The 21,116-nt window shown below is 44.6% G+C and overlaps 1 protein-coding gene and 1 long non-coding RNA gene across 7 annotated transcripts in view; one reads left to right on the top strand and one right to left on the bottom strand.

The window, feature by feature from the left end:
- Window positions 1-1,772: 1,772 nt before the first annotated feature.
- Window positions 1,773-7,402, bottom strand: LOC114016966 (uncharacterized). 5 transcript variants are annotated; one of them, XR_008734714.1, is made up of 3 exons: window positions 7,027-7,358; window positions 4,164-4,289; window positions 1,773-4,043 (listed from the first exon to the last, which is right to left on the bottom strand). It is a non-coding gene; the product is annotated as an uncharacterized LOC114016966 (long non-coding RNA). The 5 variants fall into 5 exon arrangements; XR_003561746.2 differs by lacking the exons at window positions 4,164-4,289; window positions 7,027-7,358 and adding exons at window positions 5,115-5,661; window positions 6,007-6,105; XR_003561745.2 differs by lacking the exon at window positions 4,164-4,289 and having other exon boundaries at window positions 7,027-7,402.
- A 194-nt stretch (window positions 7,403-7,596) lies between these two features.
- Window positions 7,597-21,116, top strand: part of COP1 (COP1 E3 ubiquitin ligase) — a 127,725-nt gene continuing 114,205 nt past the window's right edge. Inside the window, exons 1-5 of one of the 2 annotated variants that reach the window (XM_055724421.1) lie at window positions 7,597-8,083; window positions 14,151-14,210; window positions 15,686-15,783; window positions 17,137-17,201; window positions 19,586-19,705. In XM_055724421.1, the coding sequence (XP_055580396.1) occupies window positions 7,734-8,083; window positions 14,151-14,210; window positions 15,686-15,783; window positions 17,137-17,201; window positions 19,586-19,705 (693 nt within the window). In that variant the 5' untranslated portion in view covers window positions 7,597-7,733. Of the gene's footprint in view, window positions 8,084-14,150; window positions 14,211-15,685; window positions 15,784-17,136; window positions 17,214-19,585; window positions 19,706-21,116 lie in introns of both variants that reach the window. The other variant, XM_055724420.1, reaches the window with a different exon arrangement.

Here is a 21,116-nt window from a genome sequence, read left to right as displayed (position 1 = left end):
CAGCAAAGCAGTCCGGCCCTAGGTGCATCCAGGAGCAGCAGCAGCAGAGGCAGGACTAGGGACCAGCTGCCTACAGCACAGGCACCAGGTCCAGCCAGAAGGCAGCACTAGGGATAGGCACTCTTGCACTACATCCCACGCAAGGGAAGAAGCTCAGGCTTGACTTTCAATACAGCACCTGGGCCAAGGCTTTTTTGGTGCCCCCAGGGTCCTGGCAGGTGGCACAGTGCTGCATGCAGGGGCAGAGCTTAAGTTGTCCTGTCACCCTCCTTTTTCCTGCCTCTCCACTATTTCTCTGCTGGAGGTCAGACCCTGGGGCCCACCTCCACAGTGACAGAGCTGTTGGCTCCTTGCTTTTCATGGGAATCTGCTTCCAAAGCAGGCACTAAGCAAGGACTTTGCTCCCATCCATGTTCATATGGGGGGAGACGTAGAGAATTTGACACCTGCCCATCTTTCTCCCACTTTAGATTGAAGGAGAAAAAAATCAGCTGTAAGAGCACGGTGGTTACACAGTGATCAGGTATCACAGAGAGTGATACACGCACACGTCTGGGGACTGCAGGGCTGGACCTGGGGGTAAAGAAATGTATGGGGGTAGTAAAAGTGAAAAGGACACCTGGCTGGGTTAGGGTGTCAGAGTAGGTCAGTGGGTGAGGGCCAGGGGTGGTGAGGTGCTGAGTTTTGTGCGTAGTCCCTGGCATTCAGCCTGGGCATCACACCGCATTTCCCTGGTCACATGCGCAGGGAGGGATGAGAGCAGGCAGAACTTTGGGGGTTTTAATCATAACAAACCCTTATTGTTTCTGGCCTGTGGGTGACAAGACAGCATCGTGGTGGGTCATCCTGGGCTGCAGGTGGCAGAGGTGATGCAGGAGAGCAGAGCAGCGAGCTGAGGGCAGGAGTGGTGCATACCTGTCAGCTCACAGGCATCTTCAGGTCGGTTCAGACAGCAACTTTTATTGCCAACTGCAAAGGCCTTAGGATAATTTTTCTCACCAGATAACCAGCAGAGACATCATTTTCCTTCCTACTTGAAGGAGGAGACGCACCAGATATTTCCTTGTGCCCAGCACGGGTTTGATTTGGGCAATGAAGAATAGCACGTGGGCTAGAGGGAGAAGCTCACCTGTGCGGGCAGAGTTCATCCTTGGCAGAAGCAACAGGGCAGTGTGAAATTTCCCAGGCTGCAAACCGTCAGTAGTTCAGTGGATCACACCTTGAAATGCCCTTGTTGGTAGCTGCCTTCCCTAGAAGGGCAATTTTTTCAAAACCCACTGATCTGCACCAACCCCAACGAATGAAAGTGGACTGGAAAATATTCAGGCTGGTCAACCTTAATATAGTCATTCAATAGGCTTGAAAATACTGAAATTTGAAATAGATTTCTCTATATGTGTTTCACTTCCTGAATCTTACAGCTCACTTTTTCCAGTCTGCCCCTATAACCGCAAAGACCAGGTACGCACTTCCCTAAAAATACTGCAGAGCAACGTGGCTCAGGGAAACACCAAATCTAGGCAGCTGGGGCTACAAGAAAATATCAGCGCTCACAAGCCATGCAGTAAATCCTAGCAGGTGGCAACACTGAAGACAGATGACTTTTGCTGTCTGTAACATAACGGGGGAAGTTCACAGGAGAGAGCAGCACATGTTAACGCTCCAAAAAACAATTGCAAGCCACTAAATAGACCTGTTCCATACTATAAGGGCACATAAACTACTTCAGCGTCAATCATATTTTGTGGGAAAGAAATCACCCTTGACAGAGATGCCGAATTCATCTTTATTAAAAGGATTAGTGCAGTTACAGAAGGAATGAATTTGATCATGTCTGTATTTAGGCATAGTGTATTAGCTGAGAGTGGGAACCATAGCAGGGGCTGAGCTTGGCCAGGTTTTAGGGGGTGTCAACGGTAGCAGCTACGCTGGGTAAGGAGCAGCCTCGCCTCGCTACTGCAGTGCATGAGAAACAGCAAACTTCGGCAGAGCTGCAGCGTCCTGAGACCGACCTGGGCTTGCACAAGCCGAGGCTGGGCCAAGCACGTGTGGGAGAGAAACTACCTCTAGCTCGGCTTATGCCAAGTGGAGGGTTTGGTTAATATTTTCCTAGAAAGCCCACTCTTTGAATACAAGGTCAAAGACTCAGAGCAAAAGGACGTGCCATAAGAGAACCTTCACTCTACCCCCAGGCACATGCATTACAGTGCGGTGTTTAATAACAAGATGGTATCTTCCTTTTTCACTTCTAAAGGAAATTTCATAATTTTGAGCAGTGAATCAGGTATTTCTGCTTGTGTAGGTCAGAAATGAAGTCAAGCTCCTCTGTAGCTTTGCTTCAATGCACACACATTGAAACAGCAGTTGCATGTGCATTTCTTTTGGGGTCTTTGTAGCGCCTGGAAACTTTGGAGACAGTATTTCATTACAGAAGAATCACCAAATGATTTAAACCTCATTTTAGTTCTATCAAGTCAAATGCCTCTTCAGAAGACCTGAATGATGTAGTTTGCAGTGTAAAGGTGACATTTCTCCCAGACACTTTTTTGTTTGTTTGTTTTTTGCTTTAAAGGATCAGAGCTTTTTAAACATAGCAGTAAATGTTAATATTTTATTTTGCTGATTCTTCATTTCTGAAAATGGTTACAACATTTTTGCTCAAAATCTCTACACCAACTTGGAGTTAGCCTAAGGCCAGTGCATAAAATTCCATCTGCAGGTGGCAAAGGTGTTATTATAAAGCATTGAAAGAAATCCTTTTTTTTTTAATAATTCTGTATAATCTTAACTATAATAGATGTCGCTAAGCATCTTCCTTCCTGCCACTACTTGCTTCTGCATTACTGAACTAGAAAAGAAATTAAAAAAACCAAAACCAGTCCCCCCAATTCCTGCTGCCCTCATATCCCATGCAGCCTGAGTTAGTTTGAGTATTTTAATAAGCAAATATTTTCTCACAGTCAAGTTTCAAGTGATGACTGTGCATGTACCTGAGTTGCTACAAGAGCCATTAACTCCTACCCCTCTGTCAAAACGCCATCATTAAGTGCATTGTGCCCTTTCCTCAGAGGCCCTCCCCTGTGCACGTAGCAAGTGGGTACTGCTGCCCTGCAGAGCAGGTGTGTCTGCTGTGGGCAGGGAGTCCTGAGCTCTCTTTCCCTGCCCGACCATGCCCTCCAGATCCCCACACCTGTGTCTCACTGCAGGAATTCAAATTCAGGGAGAAGTGTCCAGGTTTCTCCCAGTAAACTGGGGAGGGAGCGTACCTGATGGTTAGGAACTGGGTCCCCTGGATAGCTTTGCTGCAGGTTTCTTTAGGAGAAGTTGCTGACAGCCTAATTTTCAGATTTATGGAGCATTAAGAGTTCCCATCGACTCTGTAACCAGGTGATGAATCTGTCCACGCTTCATTTTTCTCAGCTATAAAATGGGAGAAATGGCATTTCTGTCACTGGCTAGCTGGGAGGTTAATGCAATGATTATTAATAAAGGACTCTAATGACCTCTGGAGCAGCAATTCTCAAGCCAGGGTGGCTGTTCTGAGCGGGGGCTGCTGCGTTCCTGAACAGACTAACGGATCCCGGTGGAAATTAGGTGGTAGCAACGGGCTCAGAAACGGAAACAGAAGTAATTTTCCTCATAAGTCATCAGCAGTCAGGAACAGAGCCCGGAAGGTGACTGTCACTTCCCACAAACATCTGGCTGACACATCGCTCTGTGCGGAAGAAGTCTCAGTCTTGCTGCATGGTGATCCATGCAGAGTGCCCTTAATGTTTTCGGCAACTGTGCTACCACTGGGTATCACAGCTGCAACTGCGCAGGTAAATGGAGCCGCAGTCGTAAAAGTCACAGACTCAGGGCTTATAATAAGTAGGATTTATGTACCCAGAAGAGCAGGATCTATATCGCTATTAAGGTTCATTCATCTATAGGCAGTTCTTATCTGCTCCTTCCTTTAATGCCACGGGTAGAGATCATCATCCCTTTTTGCACAGAACTGGTACTTCATTGCTAGGGACACAGTCATCAACCGGCTTCAGAGGCTGGAAAACAGAGAAAAATAAAAGCAGATTACTACAGCCAGTCTTCCAAAATGTATGTCTGTCAGAAACCTATACTTTGTATAAAGTAACCACTAAGGGCTGTAGCTGGAGACATCTTACCCAGAGTAACTGATTTTTTTTCAGCCTAAGGGTTAGGCCAGTCAGGAATGGGTCATGTTTACCGGCTGGGCAGGAGGTGTTTGCCTTGCTGTGCTCCACACACCTTTGAAGGCAGATAGACATCTCCTTTAAGAGGAGACACAAAGGTAATTCCAGATTAAGCAAGGAAACACAAGCAGTCTTCTGGGGGCAGATTTGAGCCTAAACAGGACCCCAGAAAGACCTACTGAAAATAAAAAGACCTACACCAGGGCGCAGATGGATGTCCTCACACCAAGAAACCCCAGTCTGTCCTGAACCCATCAGGAGTTGTGCTTCAATGTGGGATCCCAACCGCAAGAAGGTGCAAGCATCTGACACGCTGCTGGCTGAAGGAGACACAGGGACATGATCAGAGGGCTGAAGCACCTCTCCTCTGAAGACAGGCTGAAAGAATTGGGTTTATTCAGCCTGGAGAAGATGTGGCTCCGAGGAGAAAGGGGCCTTTCAATTCTTGAAGGGGGCTTGTAAGGATGAGGACAAGCTTTTTAGTAGGGCCTGTAGTGATAGGACAAGGGGCAATGGTTTTAAACTGAAAGAGGGTAGATTTAGATTAGATATTAGAAAGTAATTCTTTACTGTGAGGGTGGTGGGACACTGGCAGAGGTTGCCCAGAGCAGCTGTGGATGCCCCATCCCTGGCAGTGCTCAAGGCCAGGCTGGACGGGGCTTGGAGCAACCTGGTCTGGTGGGAGGTGTCCCTGCCCAGGGCAGGGGGTGGAACTAGGGGATCTTGAAGGTCCCTTCCAACCCAAACCATTCTACAGTTCTATGAAAAAAACTCTTACAGCTGATATATCATGTTTCACTCTGGTACCCCTGCCATAGGATCTAATAACAGCATTGTCGATACTTGGACTGTATCAAATGAATTCTTAGACCTCATTTCATGCTAACAGGGCCTGGAAGATACCTGACCCAGCAGTGCTCCATCCACAGTGAACTTTAAAACTGGGAGAGTTTATCCATGTCCTTTGTCTCACTACAATGCACAGGCATCTCGAGGAAGTAGCATCTAATCTTCCCTCAGGCTGCAAACATTGATCTTGGAACTGGTAATGCAAGGTAACCCCAGGAAAAAAATATCTCCAGAAGCCTGAGGCTGTTCAGTATGCATCAGGGCAGTGAAGAGAAGGTCTTTGCTTAGAGGGCCTCCAAGAGCTCAGAATTATATCCTGAAGCTCAGGTATTAGGGATTTGGTCCTTCGGTGCTGAAAGTGCTGGATGCCACACTTGCTGCCAGGCCTGTGGGTGTAGGTGTTGTTGTGAAGGCCATAAGTGGGCACATATTTGATCTTTAACAGCATTTATGTGTGTCATTTTTTCCTCCCTGAAGCACAGTCAGGAATGGCAAGACTTTTCAAGGATCAGCCAGTATTTCAGTACGTGTGAAGCATCTAGATGTCCTATTGCCAATACTACTGCATTGCAGACACTCATCCATAAAGCTTTTGGTCCCTCTGAAAGACAAGGAAATGAGACTTTGCTTTCTCTTAGCAATAGGAAATATGATGCACACAGACCCAAACAGACAGGCTCAAATTTAGACAGTTCTTTTTTGCTCCCACTGAAAACAGGGGGAATTGATATGTTTCAGTGTCTTTATGGAGACCTGCCAGTCAGAAGGCTATTTATAGAAAGCAGGGGAAGACAACAGCTAAAAAAACCCCACCAAAACCCAAACCAAACCACTAAAAAGAACCTCAAAAACTCTAAGAAGGAAACTTTTTAATAACAGCAACAGAGTTAAATCATGAGAGTGACTATAATGGCAGATGTCAACTTGTAAAGGTAAGACTACTGACCTGGATCTCAAAAAGAAGCTGCCTTTGTATTTTCTGTCTTGCACAGATCCATGTTTACACACTAACATTCCTCAGAGAGACAGTTTGGGTTTTGTTTTGTCTTGGTTTGTTTCCCCCCCACCCCCCCACCCCCCACCATTAGGGATAAATACACAGAGGCAAATACCCAACGGTATTCAAGCAGAAGTTGAGAGGAGATGTCAAGAGGGGCACTCCACAGCTCTCCATGTGTAGCAGCATCTCCAGAGTGAATCAGGAGCAGCGTTTCCCTGTGCTCTCTTTGGGACACCTGTGATCCTCTGTCCCTGCCACCCTGCTGCATGCCAGAGAGGTCTCCTGACCAACACTGCCTACCTGAAGCCACCTTTTTTTTCTCTCAGACCAGTTTTACCAGCTCTCATACTGGTTTTACAGCCCACTGAAAGCTCACTCTGCTGTCTTCCCTGGGAGGAGTGCCACAGAGCTGATCTCTCTGGGCGTTTTCCCATACCTGGGTTTAGGATTACCATCCTCAGGGAATGCCCTAGTGTTTCGCCAGCTGCCTCTTTAACCCTAGACAGGTAAAGCTGACTGTAGACAATACAGTTACTCAATGCAAAGCAGGCAATACGTTTCTATGGGTTGCTGGAAGAGAAATTATGGGGAACAGGTATCTCTGTGCAGTACTTCTGGCTTTGCCAAGTGCCGTGGTCCATAAGCCCTTCTGTTTGGCTTGCAGAAGTCAGGGTCTTGGGATGACATTTTCCCTCACACCCAAAACATCTCTGAGGCATTGTTCATTAACACTTCATTCATTAACTTAATGAATAAATGAACTGTATGCATTTATTCATTCGTTTATTTAATTCATAAATGAACTTTATTCATTAATTAATGCAGAAAGCAGTCTGCCCTGGCTTCTGTAAAATCACGGGCTACTGTAGGGAAGCAGGGACGCGCCGTGGGCCATGTCACTGGGATCCCTGCCTGCCCAGGCAGCGAAGGGAGCTGGCTGAAGCCCGGCGAAAGCCGTTAACTCACTACTGGAGGCCTTTCCGCGGAGCTGGACAGCGTTCGGTACCCGGGGTGAGCCGTGCAGGCACAGGGCAGCTCCTCGGGGTGCACGGCCCAGGTGACAGCCGCCGGCGGGAGCGGCCTGTGAGGCACGGCGCAGTCCGGCGCCGCCGAGGGACTTCTGTGCGCTGAGGGTGAGGGTCCCTGAGGGAGCGATGTCTCTGTCGGGGGGCGGCCTGCACCGGGGCGGGCAGGAGCGGCGGGCGGCGGGGCGGGCTCCCGGCCCGCGGTCCCCCCGGCGCGGCCGGCCGCTGGCCTGGGTTCGGCGGCACGGCGGGACGCCCGCCCGCAGGAGCCGTGCGGAGCCGCCGGGGAGCCCAGGGCTCGCCGCGGCCGGGAGGCCGGGCCCGACCCCGCCGCCCCGCCCCGAGGGCAGCACCGCCCCGCCCCGGGCCGCGCATGCGCGGCGGGCTGTCCGCCTGTCAATAAAGCTTGAACAAGCGCCGGGCCGGGGACGCGCGGGCGGGCGTGTTTTGTTGGGTTTTTGGGTTTTTTTTGTTTTGGTGGTTTTTTTTTTTGCCCCCTCCCTTCTCTCTCTCGCTTTTTTTTTTTTTTTTTAATTTTTTTTTTTTCTCTTTGAACGAACTTTATTGTTCCCGCGGTGCCGCGCGCGGGGATGCGCTGAGGCCGCTCCGCCGTCGGCCCCGCTCCGCCCGCCCCGGCTCGGCCTCGGCATGTCGGGCAGCCGCCTGCCGCCGCACCCCGCCGCGCCGCCCGCCGCTACCCCGGCCTCCTCCTCTTCCTCCTCCTCCTCCTCCTCCTCTTCGGCGGCCATGGCGCCGGGCTCGTCCTCCTCGGGCGGCGCGGCGGCGCGGCCTGTGCTGGTGGCGGCCGCCGTGTCGGGCTCGGGCGCGGGGCTGGCCCGGCTGGCGGCGGCGGCGCGGCCCGGCGGTGGCGGCGGCTCCTCCGCGGGAGGCGGCGGTGGCGGTGCGGGCGGCGGCAGCAGCAGGAAGAGGCCGCTGCTTACCCCGCTCTGCAACGGGCTCATCAACTCCTACGAGGACAAGAGCAACGACTTTGTCTGGTGAGCGCGATATATCGCGATAGCGGCACCCGCTACCCCGCTGAGGGAAGCCGGGGCGCCGCCATGCCGGAGGGAAGCCCAGGGGGTGGGTGATAGCGGCGGGAGGCCGGGGCAGCCGGCAGCGGCCCCTCAGGGCTCCCCGCGGGGAGCGGGGCGTTCGCACCTCACCTCAGCTCGCCCTGGCGGGGTCATGGCGCCGGGGGCTCCCCCGCTGCGGGGCTGGGGCCGCCTCTGGGCCCTGTGCAGCGGCGCTGCTTTCACCCTCGCTGTTCTTAAGCCGAATCGGGCTGTTCCTGGCAGGTTCCCCCCCGGGTGCGCTCCAGCAGCCCAGCGTTGCGGCCAGGACCCGCGGCGTGCGGGCTGTCCTCACGCAGCCCGGTGACACGGCCAGTCCGTGCCTGTTACCTGGGCCCTGTGGCGCCGGCGGGGCCGGGCCTGTGCTGGGGGACACGGCCCCCGCTGAGCCCAGGACGAGGAGCCAGTGCAGGAGCTGGTGCCCCTCCGGCTGGGGATCCAGGGAGTCCCGTGGTGGTTGACACATCCAGTGAAGCTCTGTTGCTGGGAAAGGTTGGTTAGTTTCAAACAGCAAGAAGGTTTGTGTTGCTCTGGCACCTAAAACCACATGAGCGGGAAACTTCTGTGATGATGGGATAAAGGTTTTTTCTTTTTTTGAGGCCATTCAGATGCTGTCCTTATAATATTCAGCCAAAACTGCAGCTCGTAGCTGGAAATACTCTTTCAGCAGACTTGGTAGACCAAGGCCTGCTGCAATGTGTGGTGGCTTGAGAACTGTTGGTGATTTGCAGTTTCAAAGAGAGCCCATTACTAATGGGTTTCAAACCTCCTGACATAAGGAATAGGTTTGACTTTTATAGCTGGTTGGATGTACTAAAATGTGAGAACAGAAAGTAGGGATAAGTGTTCACATCTGAGAGGCAAACAGTGAAGAGATACTGGAAAGAAGCTTGAGTTGTGGGGAAGTCATGTGTTGGAAAGAAACAGGGTTTTTTTTAAAAAAAAAGGAAGAGAAATGGGCCACAGCTTCCCAGATGACATTGACAGCTCTGACTTACAGGTGAGGGTTAGATGTCTGATGTCTCTATGGGACAGGAATTGTGGCAAAAATATGCAGACTTGATTTTACAGCTTTGTAAACTGTCTAGCAGAGTAGGTAGCAAACATCCTTGCTACCAAAGTGAGAACCTGAAGCTGCGAAGAAGTTAGTGGCAGAAAAAACAGTAAGTACTTCTTACTAGTAGTAAGTGATAATAAAATATTACTGCTTATTACTGTAAGTATTGGTTTGTTCAGTAACAGATATAAGATGAGAGAACAGCTGTAATCAGCTGGCCTGCTCTGGCTGAAGGCTCTAGGCCATGTTAGGTGGATCTAAGGGCATTTGGTGTGGGAGAGGGTTGCATTGCTGTTGCTCGTGGGTTTTCTGATCAGAGGGGATAATGCAATTGCAAATGTCCATGTCCCTCTGTTCCCTTCACAGTTATACTCTGGCAGTAGTGGTCTACAACCATTGTTCCCCATCCCTTTCTAGTCAGCTGTCACTTCTTGTTTTGTTGTCTGTTGTAGAAATGAAGGTGTTTAAAGGGAAAATAACACCCATAACAAGTTTGTAGGCCAGTTGAAGTATTTAGAGATGGTTCAAAAAGCTGAGTTTCTTGTATCTTCCCCCTCCCCCTGCAGGTAAGTACTGTGCATGCTTCAAGGAGAACATGTAATTAGCTGTTCACTCCTCATTGAGGAGCGCTGCTGGCTGAAAAAGTGAGAGGGGGGGAAAAAAATCAACTGAGGTAACTGGGAAAATGTCCTGTCCCCCTTTTCCTGGTATTTATGAGAAATACATTGGGCATTTTGAAGTGCAGGTCAGACACTTTTAAGAGCAGACAATGGTTATAGTTAGTTAACTTACACAGCAGTGAAGAACTCTGGTATTGTTGTGGGCTGTAGGGGCTGATTGTTAAGTATTAACACTAGCTTCAAGTTAATAGTAGTATTTTTTTTTTTTTAGTTAGCAATACAGTTATACAGTGCAGAAACAAACTCAACTGGGCAGCTCTGGAATTTTGAGCATTGTCCAAGAAGACAGGTGTGTGTGAATGTGCAGCCTTAAATAATTGATTTAAACAAGCTTTGGATATCTTGGTGTGAGAAGCAGAAGTTTACCATATGCTGGGTTGTTCTTTTTTTCCCTGTAAGGACACTTTCAAGATGCTGTCAGCTGCAGGGAACATTTGATAATTTTTCTGAACATGGGCTGTGAGTTGATGTTAGCCACAGCTGTGGACTCAGTGGTAGATTCAGTCTGTACCCGACTGAAAGTGGGAAAGCATAAAGAAGTTTGGGTGAGTTTCAAACTTCAAGGTGCAAGTGGAAAGTCTGTAAATAGTGTTAATGTGTGCAACCTCCCTGCCTGTCTTCTGAAAGTGCTGTCTTAGCAATATGAGGCCTAGGTTTAACGTAAACATTGGCATACATTGCTAGTCTGGGTTGTGAAATGTTTAGCAAGTGTAGGCTCACAAGTTTGCAAGTGTGGTATGTATCAGCTTCTGACTGGAAATGTGTAACTAGTCAGGAAGGCAAATAGGTCTGACTTACTGGACAACTTCATGGTAAAAGGGGAAACTGTTTCTCTTACTGCAGGGTGTGTGTAGAATTAAAGGTAGCTTGCTGTTCCTATAGCCAGGCCTCTTTCCACTTGCCTGAGAAGATCTGAAAGGGAATCCTCTGATCAGAGAATTTTCGCCTGTCCAGCAATGTAATTGCCCTGACATTACTCCCAAATAGTGGTTGACTAAATGTCTTTTAAACCAGTTACTATCTGCTTGGGTCCCTGGACGTGGCTGCTTCATACCAGTAGTTGTTTCTGACCTCTGCCATAGGTAAGAACATATGGAAAAGGGGATGTTGCATACTGACCTGCAGGGGTACGCACAACAAGCTTATGTATGGGTAGGACTGTGTGCCATGTTTGAAGGTGGACTTGCAGGTTCATGGGTGTTTAAAACAGTTCTTACCTCAGGTGGTTACCTGTTAATGCTAGGCATGGGCTGGGTGTAGTTATTCATGTGTTTGTGATCTGGCAAACCCCTTTAAAGACTACTGCAAACTGACCCTGGAGGTCACAAGCTAAAACCACAGGGAGCTGTTTATGTACCATGTGTAATGATGGTTTTATGATCTGTTTTGTTGGAGCTTCATATTCAGTAGATACTAATGGTAGTGATCTTCATCCTGGCCACCTTCCACGTGAAGGACAGAGCCTGCAGCAAGTCCTGCTCTATGTTTAGACCAAGGAGCAGCAGAATAGGAGGGAGAAACTGTAATAGGTCTTGTTTGCTGTGGAGCAGAAGGAAATCTGAAGTGTGTTTTAATTTTATAGTGACCACTCCAGCCAGGTGTTTGGGCAGCAGCAGTGTGACGGTAGTGCTCTTTTCAAGGCACTTCTCAACAGCTGGCAAAACTTAGAGGCATGAACTTGATTAAAATTATTTTTAAAATGTTTGAGGTCTACTGCATAGAGAAAGAATGGTAGGTCTTTGCAGTGTCGGATAAAAAAAGCTGTTAGTAAATAAGGCAGTGACATTTTTGGCTTGCTGAAGTAATTTGCATCCTTTGTACTTGGCTCTGCTGTTTAAAACAAATAGAGTTAAGAACTATCTCATGCAGAGAAGCCTTGATTTCACCATACCTCTTCTCAGTTTTGGTGTATACTGCAAGCTGTAGTGTGTCTCAAGTCCCCATCACTCCACTACTTTCTTAGCCTTCCCTGTGTGTTAGATTAACTTAAAACAACTGGTGCATAGCAACTTCCATGTGTTATAGCCAGCTTGGCTTCAGTAAATATTAAAAAACATCAATCTTGTTTCCACTTGTAAATCAGTTAGCGTTTCGGGGGAAACAGTTCTTAATGGAAACTTCAGGCTTGGTTAACAATGACCCTGGCACTGAATGGCCGTCTTTGCTGGCTCTGATAGCTTTTTCTCAACTGTTTTGCCTCTGTCACTTCTCCAATCAAACTGGTGTGAAGAAGAGGAAGTTTGGGAAACCAGCCTTGGATGCTCATGTAACACTTAAGTGTGTGACTTCTTAAAACATGCCAGGCTAATAGAGTACAAAGAAGCCTAATTCTCCTCCTATTATCTTCCCTTTTTGGCTAAATTTGGTCATAATTTATTCTGACTAAACAGTGCCTTGGAACTAAATAACTTCTAACTCGGAAACACAGACTGGAACTTTTGAAGTTGGTGCTACTCAAGAAAAAAGTGCAGAAAAGTGTCTGTCAGGGTGGAAGAGCGACAGGTGCATGTAAAGTATTTGAGGTGGCTCAGTTGGTTCAGAGTAATGTTCTAGTTTGATTTGTTTGCCTATATGTTGTGTTTATACAGACAGTTTGGTGGAATATTTAAGACAACCTGGTTTGTGTGTTAGATTGCACAAACCTTTCAAGGCATCCCTGGTTTTCAGTTTGGTGATTCAGAGCGGGATTGCATTGGCAGAGGCCACAGCTTCCCTTCTGTGGGCTTAAAAATAACTATTTAAGAGCATTTTTCATCCCTATTTTTAAATGCCTAATGGGGTAACAAGTTTTAGTATCTTCTACAATGGATGATAGAAAGGGGGAGTGACTTCTGTGGAGTGCTAACAAGGGGAGAAATTAAGGTGCTCCCCTCCCCTGCCAAGCATTGCTTGCTTCAGTCTGATCTGGGTTTTTGATCTTGGATTCAAAAAGACTCCTGCTTTTCAAAAGTTAACAGTTTATTAACGGCTCATTCTGTGGGAACTGCCTTGTTGGCAGAAGGTGGGAGGAAGTTGTTTCTGAAGAAAACAAATGCTGCTGAAAACCTTTCTGAACTGAGACTGGTGTGGACATGCAGGAGTGTGAGGAGAGCATTTGGATGTCTGTAAGGGCTTGAAAGCAAGGTGAAGCTTGTGACACAGCAGGTACGTGTGTTATGTGCAGAATTGTGACGTTGCTGTCCACAGTGTCTCACTAGATAGCTAGCCAAGACCTGAAGATGAGCATGTATGTGACGGAATATCTTACCAGCTACTGGGGACAGTAGCCATAGGAGTCACTGGAAGTAAGGCACAGCTCTTGTCTACTTCCATTTGTGTTTGTTTCCTTCAAATGTCATAGCCACTTGATGAGACTGATTTCTTCCACTACCCATCTCACTGTATTCCTGTCTCTTGTCGTACTTGGGTTCCTGTAGAGCACTGCTTGCTTGTACATCCTTCCACTCTTCAGCTCCCTGCTTGGTTTTTGGTGATCCCTCCTGGAGGGCTGGCTGTGCTTTGGTCACTAAATAGTCTTGGAAAAAACTAAAGCCCTTGTTTCCATTCATTCCTCTGTCTTCCTTACGAACAGACCCATATTCTACCTTTCCCATCTTCTCCTTTGACTTTAAAGCCATGCTTGACTGTTTGTTCTATCTTCTGGTTGCACTGTACCTTATTGTGCTCTTTAGCAGCCTCAGCCCTGCCTGCTGCCTGGCAGTGCTCTGCAGGCACACCTCCCTTGTTGGCACCTTCTCCTACTTATAATGTCATGCAAACAAGAACTAATAACTATTTCTTTTCTGCTCTGCCTCTTTGCATCCTTTTTTAAAGTTATAGATAGCTATTGGCTGAGAAAAGGAAGAATAAACTAATTTTGGTGTTATTTATAAACACCTTATGTCTGTTCATGTCAAAACCATTTTTTTTACATTTTGAGAGCTAGTACAGATGGTTAGAAGGTTCTTCTGTAACCTTGCTTGTTGCAGGCTTTTGGGGGTTTGCAACTGTTGAAAGCTTCAAGACTGAACACTTACCTGGTTGCTAATTGTAGCAAACTGCAGTATCATTCTGAGTTCGAAAAGCTGTTGATTGCCCCTTTTGATCTCTATACTACCCAGTTGCTGTTGTACTTGTGTGTCCTCTTTCATTTTACAAATAGAAAATATTCCCTAAGGGTGATTAGGTGGCTGCTTTGAGTTAATAATACTTTCCTTCCTTTTTTTTTTAACATAAAAAGACAGCTTTGTGATTTTTGGCTTTGTTTTGTTTTCAGCCCCATCTGTTTTGATATGATTGAAGAAGCCTACATGACGAAATGTGGACACAGCTTCTGGTAAGATTATTTTTTTGTATTGCGCAAAATGTCCATCTCTTACAGCATGTGTGGACTGACATTGCTGTGAATCCCTTTCCCTCAGAGTTCTTGTTACTTTGTCTTCTATCCCTGCATTGAAGAAAGAGGTTGAAATAAGATTTTAAAAGATGAGTACCAGTCTGGTTAAAGAAAAGTAGTCTTAGTATTTAAAACAAAAGATGTTGTGCTACCATATTTCCCCTGTAAAGAAACAAAATGATCATAAACTTCTGGTAGCATCAGAACAGTTTGTCAACTTACCTGTATTGGTTCCACCTTTTGTAGAGGTCTTGGGACTGACTCTTGGTGTTGGGAGGTCCTCCTTGCCTTTGTGCAAGACCATATACAATTTGAAGTGGCTTGCACATTGTCTGTTGCAATTCCCTCTCAAAAATTGAGGAGTATGCTTCAGACTTGTTTCTGTTGTATTGAATTTACCCAGGGTCCACTTATTTTTCAGTGTTATCTCTGGCTGTCATGAGGAGCGAATGTTTTGTGGAGAAGTTAAAAAAACAAAACAAAACCACACCCTCCAGGGGCAGGTGTGGAGCCATGATGTTCTAATGTCAAGTGTGTTGAATTCTCATAGTGTCCATTAACTAGAAATAAATGACCTAGCTTTTACAAGAAGTAGTATTTTAGTAGTGTAAACCACTTCCTCAAGCAGCAGATTCGGTTGGCTTTCAGAAATGCTTTGACCTGCAACAGGTAAGATAACAGCTGATTTTGTGCTTTCTATAGTAACACTTCATCCCTGTGATCCCTAACTTTTTTTTAGAAGTCCAAGATGAGAAGCGTTCAAATATCTTTATTTAGAAAGAGCAGAGCAACATTGTCACATGTCTTTTACCAGCAGTTGACATCAAGCTAGGTTCTTGATATGATGCTTAAATCTGGTACTATAGTGCATTTTGTAGTTACTCTGTCCCTCGGATAGCTAACAGCTCAACAGTGAGCACCTCTGAAGTCTCTGGTGAGAGTATAACAGCCAGAGAGTGGGGGGGGGAAATGTGAGAAGGTGATGAAGGTGGTTGCTCAATTTCCCAAAATGTGTAATAGCTTTTAATGTCACTTGCTAAGTATTTGGCTAATCTAGAAGAGTTGCTTCTGGATAATGCAGTCTGTTAGCTGTACCTGTAGAAGAGGGGCATGAATTTGGGAGGGAAGCGTGGCTGAAGTATCCAGTGTCACCACAATCCTCAGGGAAGTAAGAGTGAAGTACATAAATACCTCTTGTAATCCTTGCCAAGAAACTTTGCTGTCTTTCTGCTGTAGCATGCTCTGAGTTAATGTTGGAACATTTTGACTCCACTGTAGGATCTTGGCAATGCAGCTGCTAGCTGGCAAAGCAGAGTACCTGTTATAAAAGGTTGATTTTACTTACTTACTTGCTTATGTTCTGTTCCTTCATGTTTGCTCACTTGTTTTTGTTTGTTTTTTACATTTTTAAACAGCTATAAATGTATTCACCAGAGCTTGGAGGACAACAACAGATGTCCCAAATGCAACTATGTTGTGGACAACATAGATCATCTCTATCCCAACTTCTTAGGTGAGCTCTAGGCTTGTTTGCATGAGAAACACCTTAGTTTTTAAAGGAGTCAGGCATTTATAAATTCGTTCTATAAACAGCTAGCTTATGGATATTGAAAACAAAATCCAAACATCAGCCCTGTGGTCAACTGTGGGTTTTATATACTAAAAAGAGTGGTTAGTGGTGTAAACGGTTAATACTCCACTACCTCTAGTAGTTCTGTATGCTGAGTTGAAGTAGTGACACTGACTTGCTGTTTACATGCTAAGAAAGGCAAAATGAAGATGTTTTTCTGATGGCTAGAGATCTGAATCTCTATTTACTTTTGTGTTTTTTTGCACCGGTGTCTGTCTTATTGAGAACATGCCCTGTTTACAAAGCATGGGCACTGGGGGGGGGGGGTGTGTGTGCAAATTGCATACTGTGCTGTTTTGGCTACTGTAGTAAGGTCCATGTGATGTATATATGTGTAAATTGGAGAGAAAATATTCATGCACATACCTATATGCAATCCTAATTGTTTGCTTTGTAAACAGAAGAAGGAAATATTCCTAACTGGAAATAGAACTTAAAACTTAGTTATGGGAAGAAAACATCAAAGGAAGCACATTGCAATGTGGAATATCAAAACTAAATCAAATCTTGATTTCATGTGCTAGGATACCACCCATTTAATAGTAAATAGATCAAAAGCCACACCTGCCAAGGAATGCTTAGGAAATGAGCATCCTGATTTAGATCCAGAGATGTTGTGCCAAAGATGATGCTGAGGCAGATCCGGAAGTATATGTTAGGCTGGAGAACATTGCTTCCATGTGCCTGTTCAGGGCTTTGAGGGCTGTGTTGGAGGTGGAAGAGCTTTTGTGTGTGTGGGAAGGGTTGAAGTTATCTTTCTCTTTGCACCATTCACTAAATTGGTGTGAAATAAAACTGTAGCAAAAATATATCTTTAGAAATGCACATAGTGATTAAAGGAAAAAGTTCTGTTCAGATGTACTTGTTCTCAGCCAGTGATAAACCAGTTAATGTTTTATCTCCTGCATACTCTTCTATGATATACTTCTGCCTTGGAGTTGAAAAACTTTGTCAAAGAACCATGGGTGCTTAGCAAAAGGAACTGAAGCAATTTGGGGAACATGTAGGCTTTGTATGAGTTGATGATTTTAAGATAATATTTATATACTTTACAAAAATAAACTGAGGAATAAATCTGTGAGGACAAAAGCAGAGGCATGTTCTACTGTTTTAATTACTGATAAACCTACTGTGGAACTAAACTAAAGTAAAAATATAGAGGAGGAGTTTTGTACTGGTGGTGTTAACTCTAAATCCATCCCTTCTCTGACATCCTAATTACTTATATTTTTTTAGTCAATGAACTTATTCTTAAACAGAAGCAAAGATCTGAGGAGAAAAGACTCAAACTGGACCATTCAGTGAGTAGCACCGTATGTTCCAACTTTCTTACTTTATATTTTATGATTTTGTACAGCAATTGGGTCATTACATGGCTTACTTAAAAGAAATTACACTGTTGAGCTGATGCTTTAGCTTGCTTCATGAGGGAATAATAGCAATATCAGTGGCAGTGGGACTAGATCCCCCAACCTTGTTAACTCGCGGTCTTCCTGCCAGCGTTATATGTGTAGAGGCAAGCTGCGCTGGCATAGCGAGGTGTCATATGGTGTATTGAATATAACCTGGGAAACTGTCCATGGAAGAACACTTGTTTAAAGGTAATAATTTTCATTCAGTGTTCGAAATTACAGCTACAATGAGAGTAATGGATGACTAGTAGTGCCACGCGCTTGTCTGATCATGTGCGAGAAGCCGTGTTCTACAGGGAAATTGGAGGAAGGCAAATACCAACCACAAGAGGGAGAAGGATGTTTTCAGAGTCCTGGTGTTCTGGCTCTGATCCCAGATAAAACTGCCTGGGTATCTTCTAGACTTGCTTCATGTCATAGAATCAGAGTGTGATCTGTGTTCTCAGTTCATGAAAACCCCTGTACAGCAGTAGTGGATGCTCTTGTACATTAAGATCAAAAAGAATATATGACATGAACCAGGAAACTTGCATATTTGTCCTGCTATGTCTGGCTTCCTTGACTTCTGTAATTCACAGATAACATTATAAAGTAATATTAACAATTACAGAGCCCTTGTTTTGTCAGTTAACCCCCCTCCATTGAAGTGTTATTAATTTAGGGTCTGTGTTGCAGAAACCAATGTTTTCAGCAGTTGTATGGTTTAGGTGCTTTAAGGATTCATTGGCTTGCTTAGTTACAGTAAGTTTTTAATATTCATTATAGAATACACCATATTTAATATAAAATATGCATAAACCATATCTGGTTTAAAATGCACACAATTGACCTGAAGGTATGTTCAGTAACTTGTTGGAAATTGATTCTGCTCTCTCATAGTGCACCTTTAAAAGCCATGCCTGTAGATGCATCTGTTCTGGATAACTGCCAGTACATGGAAATCTACCATGACTTCGTGCCCAAAACGATGTTGTCTACCTCTTGGCAGTAAATAAAAAATACAGACATCTCTAAAAAGGGAAACCTTGCTGTTGTACTAGCTCCTTAATGTGCTTATTCTCTGCTTGTATTACTTCTGCTATTAAGAGAAGTAATTCAAGACGTGCTGTAGCAAATGCACCATTTCTCGGTCATGGGTTTGTGCTATGAAGAAATTACTTTAAGGCATCTTTGAAATTTTTCAAGTAGTGGAGCAGTAGTACATTAATATGTTAGTTTGTCTCAAATCTTGTTGACTTGCTTATAAATTACATTTTTTTCTGGTTGTTCCAGATTGATGATTTTTTTTTTACCTGTGTGGCTTCCACAGGTTCTGTTGAGTTGTGTAAATTGTTGCATATGGATGTTGTTACATTTTATTTTTCTTAACTGAGTAGATACAAATAGGCTGCAATTTCTGAGAATATGTCTGGTTTAGACTGGATGGTATTTTTACTACTTGCAAATTTAAATGTCTTAATCTAGTGTCATAGCTTTTTTAGAACAGGATTTTTTAATCCAGCTTTGTTTCTTAGAAGGGAAAGACATTTGAGCTGTTCCTGTTGGCTCCTCAGGCTTTTTGATGTAAGGCTGTATTAGCATTAACCTATTATTTGGGTTTTACTGTACTAAAAGATACTTTTCTACTGACAAGAAGACCAAGCAGCCTGTAGGGAAGAATGGGCAGCACAGTAGTATGCTGGCTCCTTGAGGAGTCCTCAGCTCTAACAGGTTAAATGAGATCAACCTGCTGAGCTCCATCTTCTTCCCAGTTCTCACATTTCCTGTGAAAATACTCTTAAGAGAAGTAGTGTGGGAGGTGAAAGCAGAAAAGATAAGTTGATACTACCTTCTTCCATTTGAATTTAGCATGAGGGCTTACCTATTACTTAGCTTAAAAAAATTAAAAGGTATCGCCACTTAACAGTATTTCAGATAGATGTAATCCAACTAAGCTTATATAAACATTTTTCTTCTTTCTCCCCATAGAAACATCTCAGAAACTAGGGCACAAATCAGATAAAATTGTGGCTGTGAAATAATCTCTTCCTAGCAGCAGCAGCTGCGCTGTCATGAAGCACAAATATCTCCCAAATAAGATAAGCAGTTACACAGCAGACAGAAGAGCTATATCCTATACATGTGGTAGAATTGAGAATTTTGATTCCTGAAAATTGTTTTGAAATTTTGTGAAGGGATGAAGTTATTGTAGTGTTCTTTTTAGTATCTGTTGCTAGATATAGCCCTGGGTGGCTTGAACTCACTGTCTCTCCAACATCTCTTGTTCTTTCTAGAATGGCCATAGGTGGCAGATAATTCAAGATTTTTTGGGAACTGATCAAGACAATCTTGACTTGGCTAACGTCAACCTCATGCTGGAGCTGCTGGTGCAAAAGAAGAAGCAGTTGGAAGCAGTAAGAAGTTTCTCTTGTCTTATTTAAATGAACACCATTGTCTAGTTTTTCTCTTTTCAGGGTTTGATTTTCTTGAAGTAAGGTTCTGTTTCCAAATGAGTCAGAATTTTCTCTTGCGTTTTGGTGTTGAAAAGTTGACCATCTCACTGACCTTTGTAGCAAAGTAACATTTCAACTGCAATGCCCATAACGTGCTTAGTGTTGCTGCTGACATGACAGGGTTATATAAGCAAGCAGGGGAAAATGGAAAAGGATAAGAGAAATGGCTAGCAGAACAGGGAAGTGCATATGAAAATGCTTGCTAATTGACTGTTGCACAAGTAAATATCAGATATTTCTTGGTAGTAAGCATGAAGAAGTCCAAAATATAGGTTAAGGAATAAACTCAATGAACATGTGAAAAAGATAACACCTTTTAGTATCTGCCACAATTGATGGAATCTGAATGAGTGCCATCTCTGAAGACTTTTTAGTATTTAATGCTTGAAAGAAAAGCTCGGATGTCTTGTTTATGAGCCTGGTTTGAAGATTTATACAATATGAAGTGAGCTGTTCCTAGGACTTAACTGAAATGTAGTTGGTTTAGGATAGTTCTCATGCATCTGGCCATTCCATGCTGTTGTTCTCAAGTGACTGTTTTCTAGTTAGGAGAGCCAGTACCTTCTAAACTAAACTGGATGACAAAATCTGGCCTAGTGAAATTCAGGTAGGAGGGTGGATTTTAATGGAGCTTTAAAACGGGTGATGAAAAGTCATATTTGGGAATGGCTTATCTTACTCTTGCAGAGTCAATATTTACACAACTTGTGGTTCTTGCGGAAGGAAAATAACCCAAAAATGTTTACTGACTACTAGCAAAAATTTTCTGTTATGTTATTGCATGGGTCTTGTAAATAACTTTTTTTAATTGTGGTTCAATGAAGTTATGGTGGGAGTATGGTTTTTTACTTCAGAGTAAAACCTCTTTTGTTTTTTCTTAAGCATTCTTGTGTCAAATCTGAAACAAAGGCAGCACAGGACTGAGTATGGAAGTATGGATGCTTCTGAGCAGAAATATCTCTTAAGGATATTAAGCCTTAAAAACCAGAAACACATCTGACACTAACAATTTAAAACAACTTTTCTAGTTTTACTTGCTTCACTTTTGTTATTGTCACGGGGTGGGGAAGAAGAAAATAACCTCGGAAAAGCAGTAGTCTTGCATCCTAATCTCTTTACTTGTCCTGTCCCATCTTCCTTTTATTGATTCTGTGTGCTTCTAAGTCTTCATTCTTTTTGAGTGTATGTTCACAGTCCTTTAACAATAAATATTTTGGTAGGTTGTGAAAATAAGTCTCGGAATGCTGGAATAGGATTAGGGCTATATTAATGCTGGAATATAGGTTTTATTTCTTTTCTCCTGTGCTTCTCT

This window comes from Falco cherrug, chromosome 12 (genome assembly GCF_023634085.1).
Source record: "Falco cherrug isolate bFalChe1 chromosome 12, bFalChe1.pri, whole genome shotgun sequence".
In the NCBI taxonomy this organism is placed as follows: domain Eukaryota; kingdom Metazoa; phylum Chordata; class Aves; order Falconiformes; family Falconidae; genus Falco; species Falco cherrug.
This window is presented reverse-complemented; position numbering and strand designations above follow the sequence as displayed.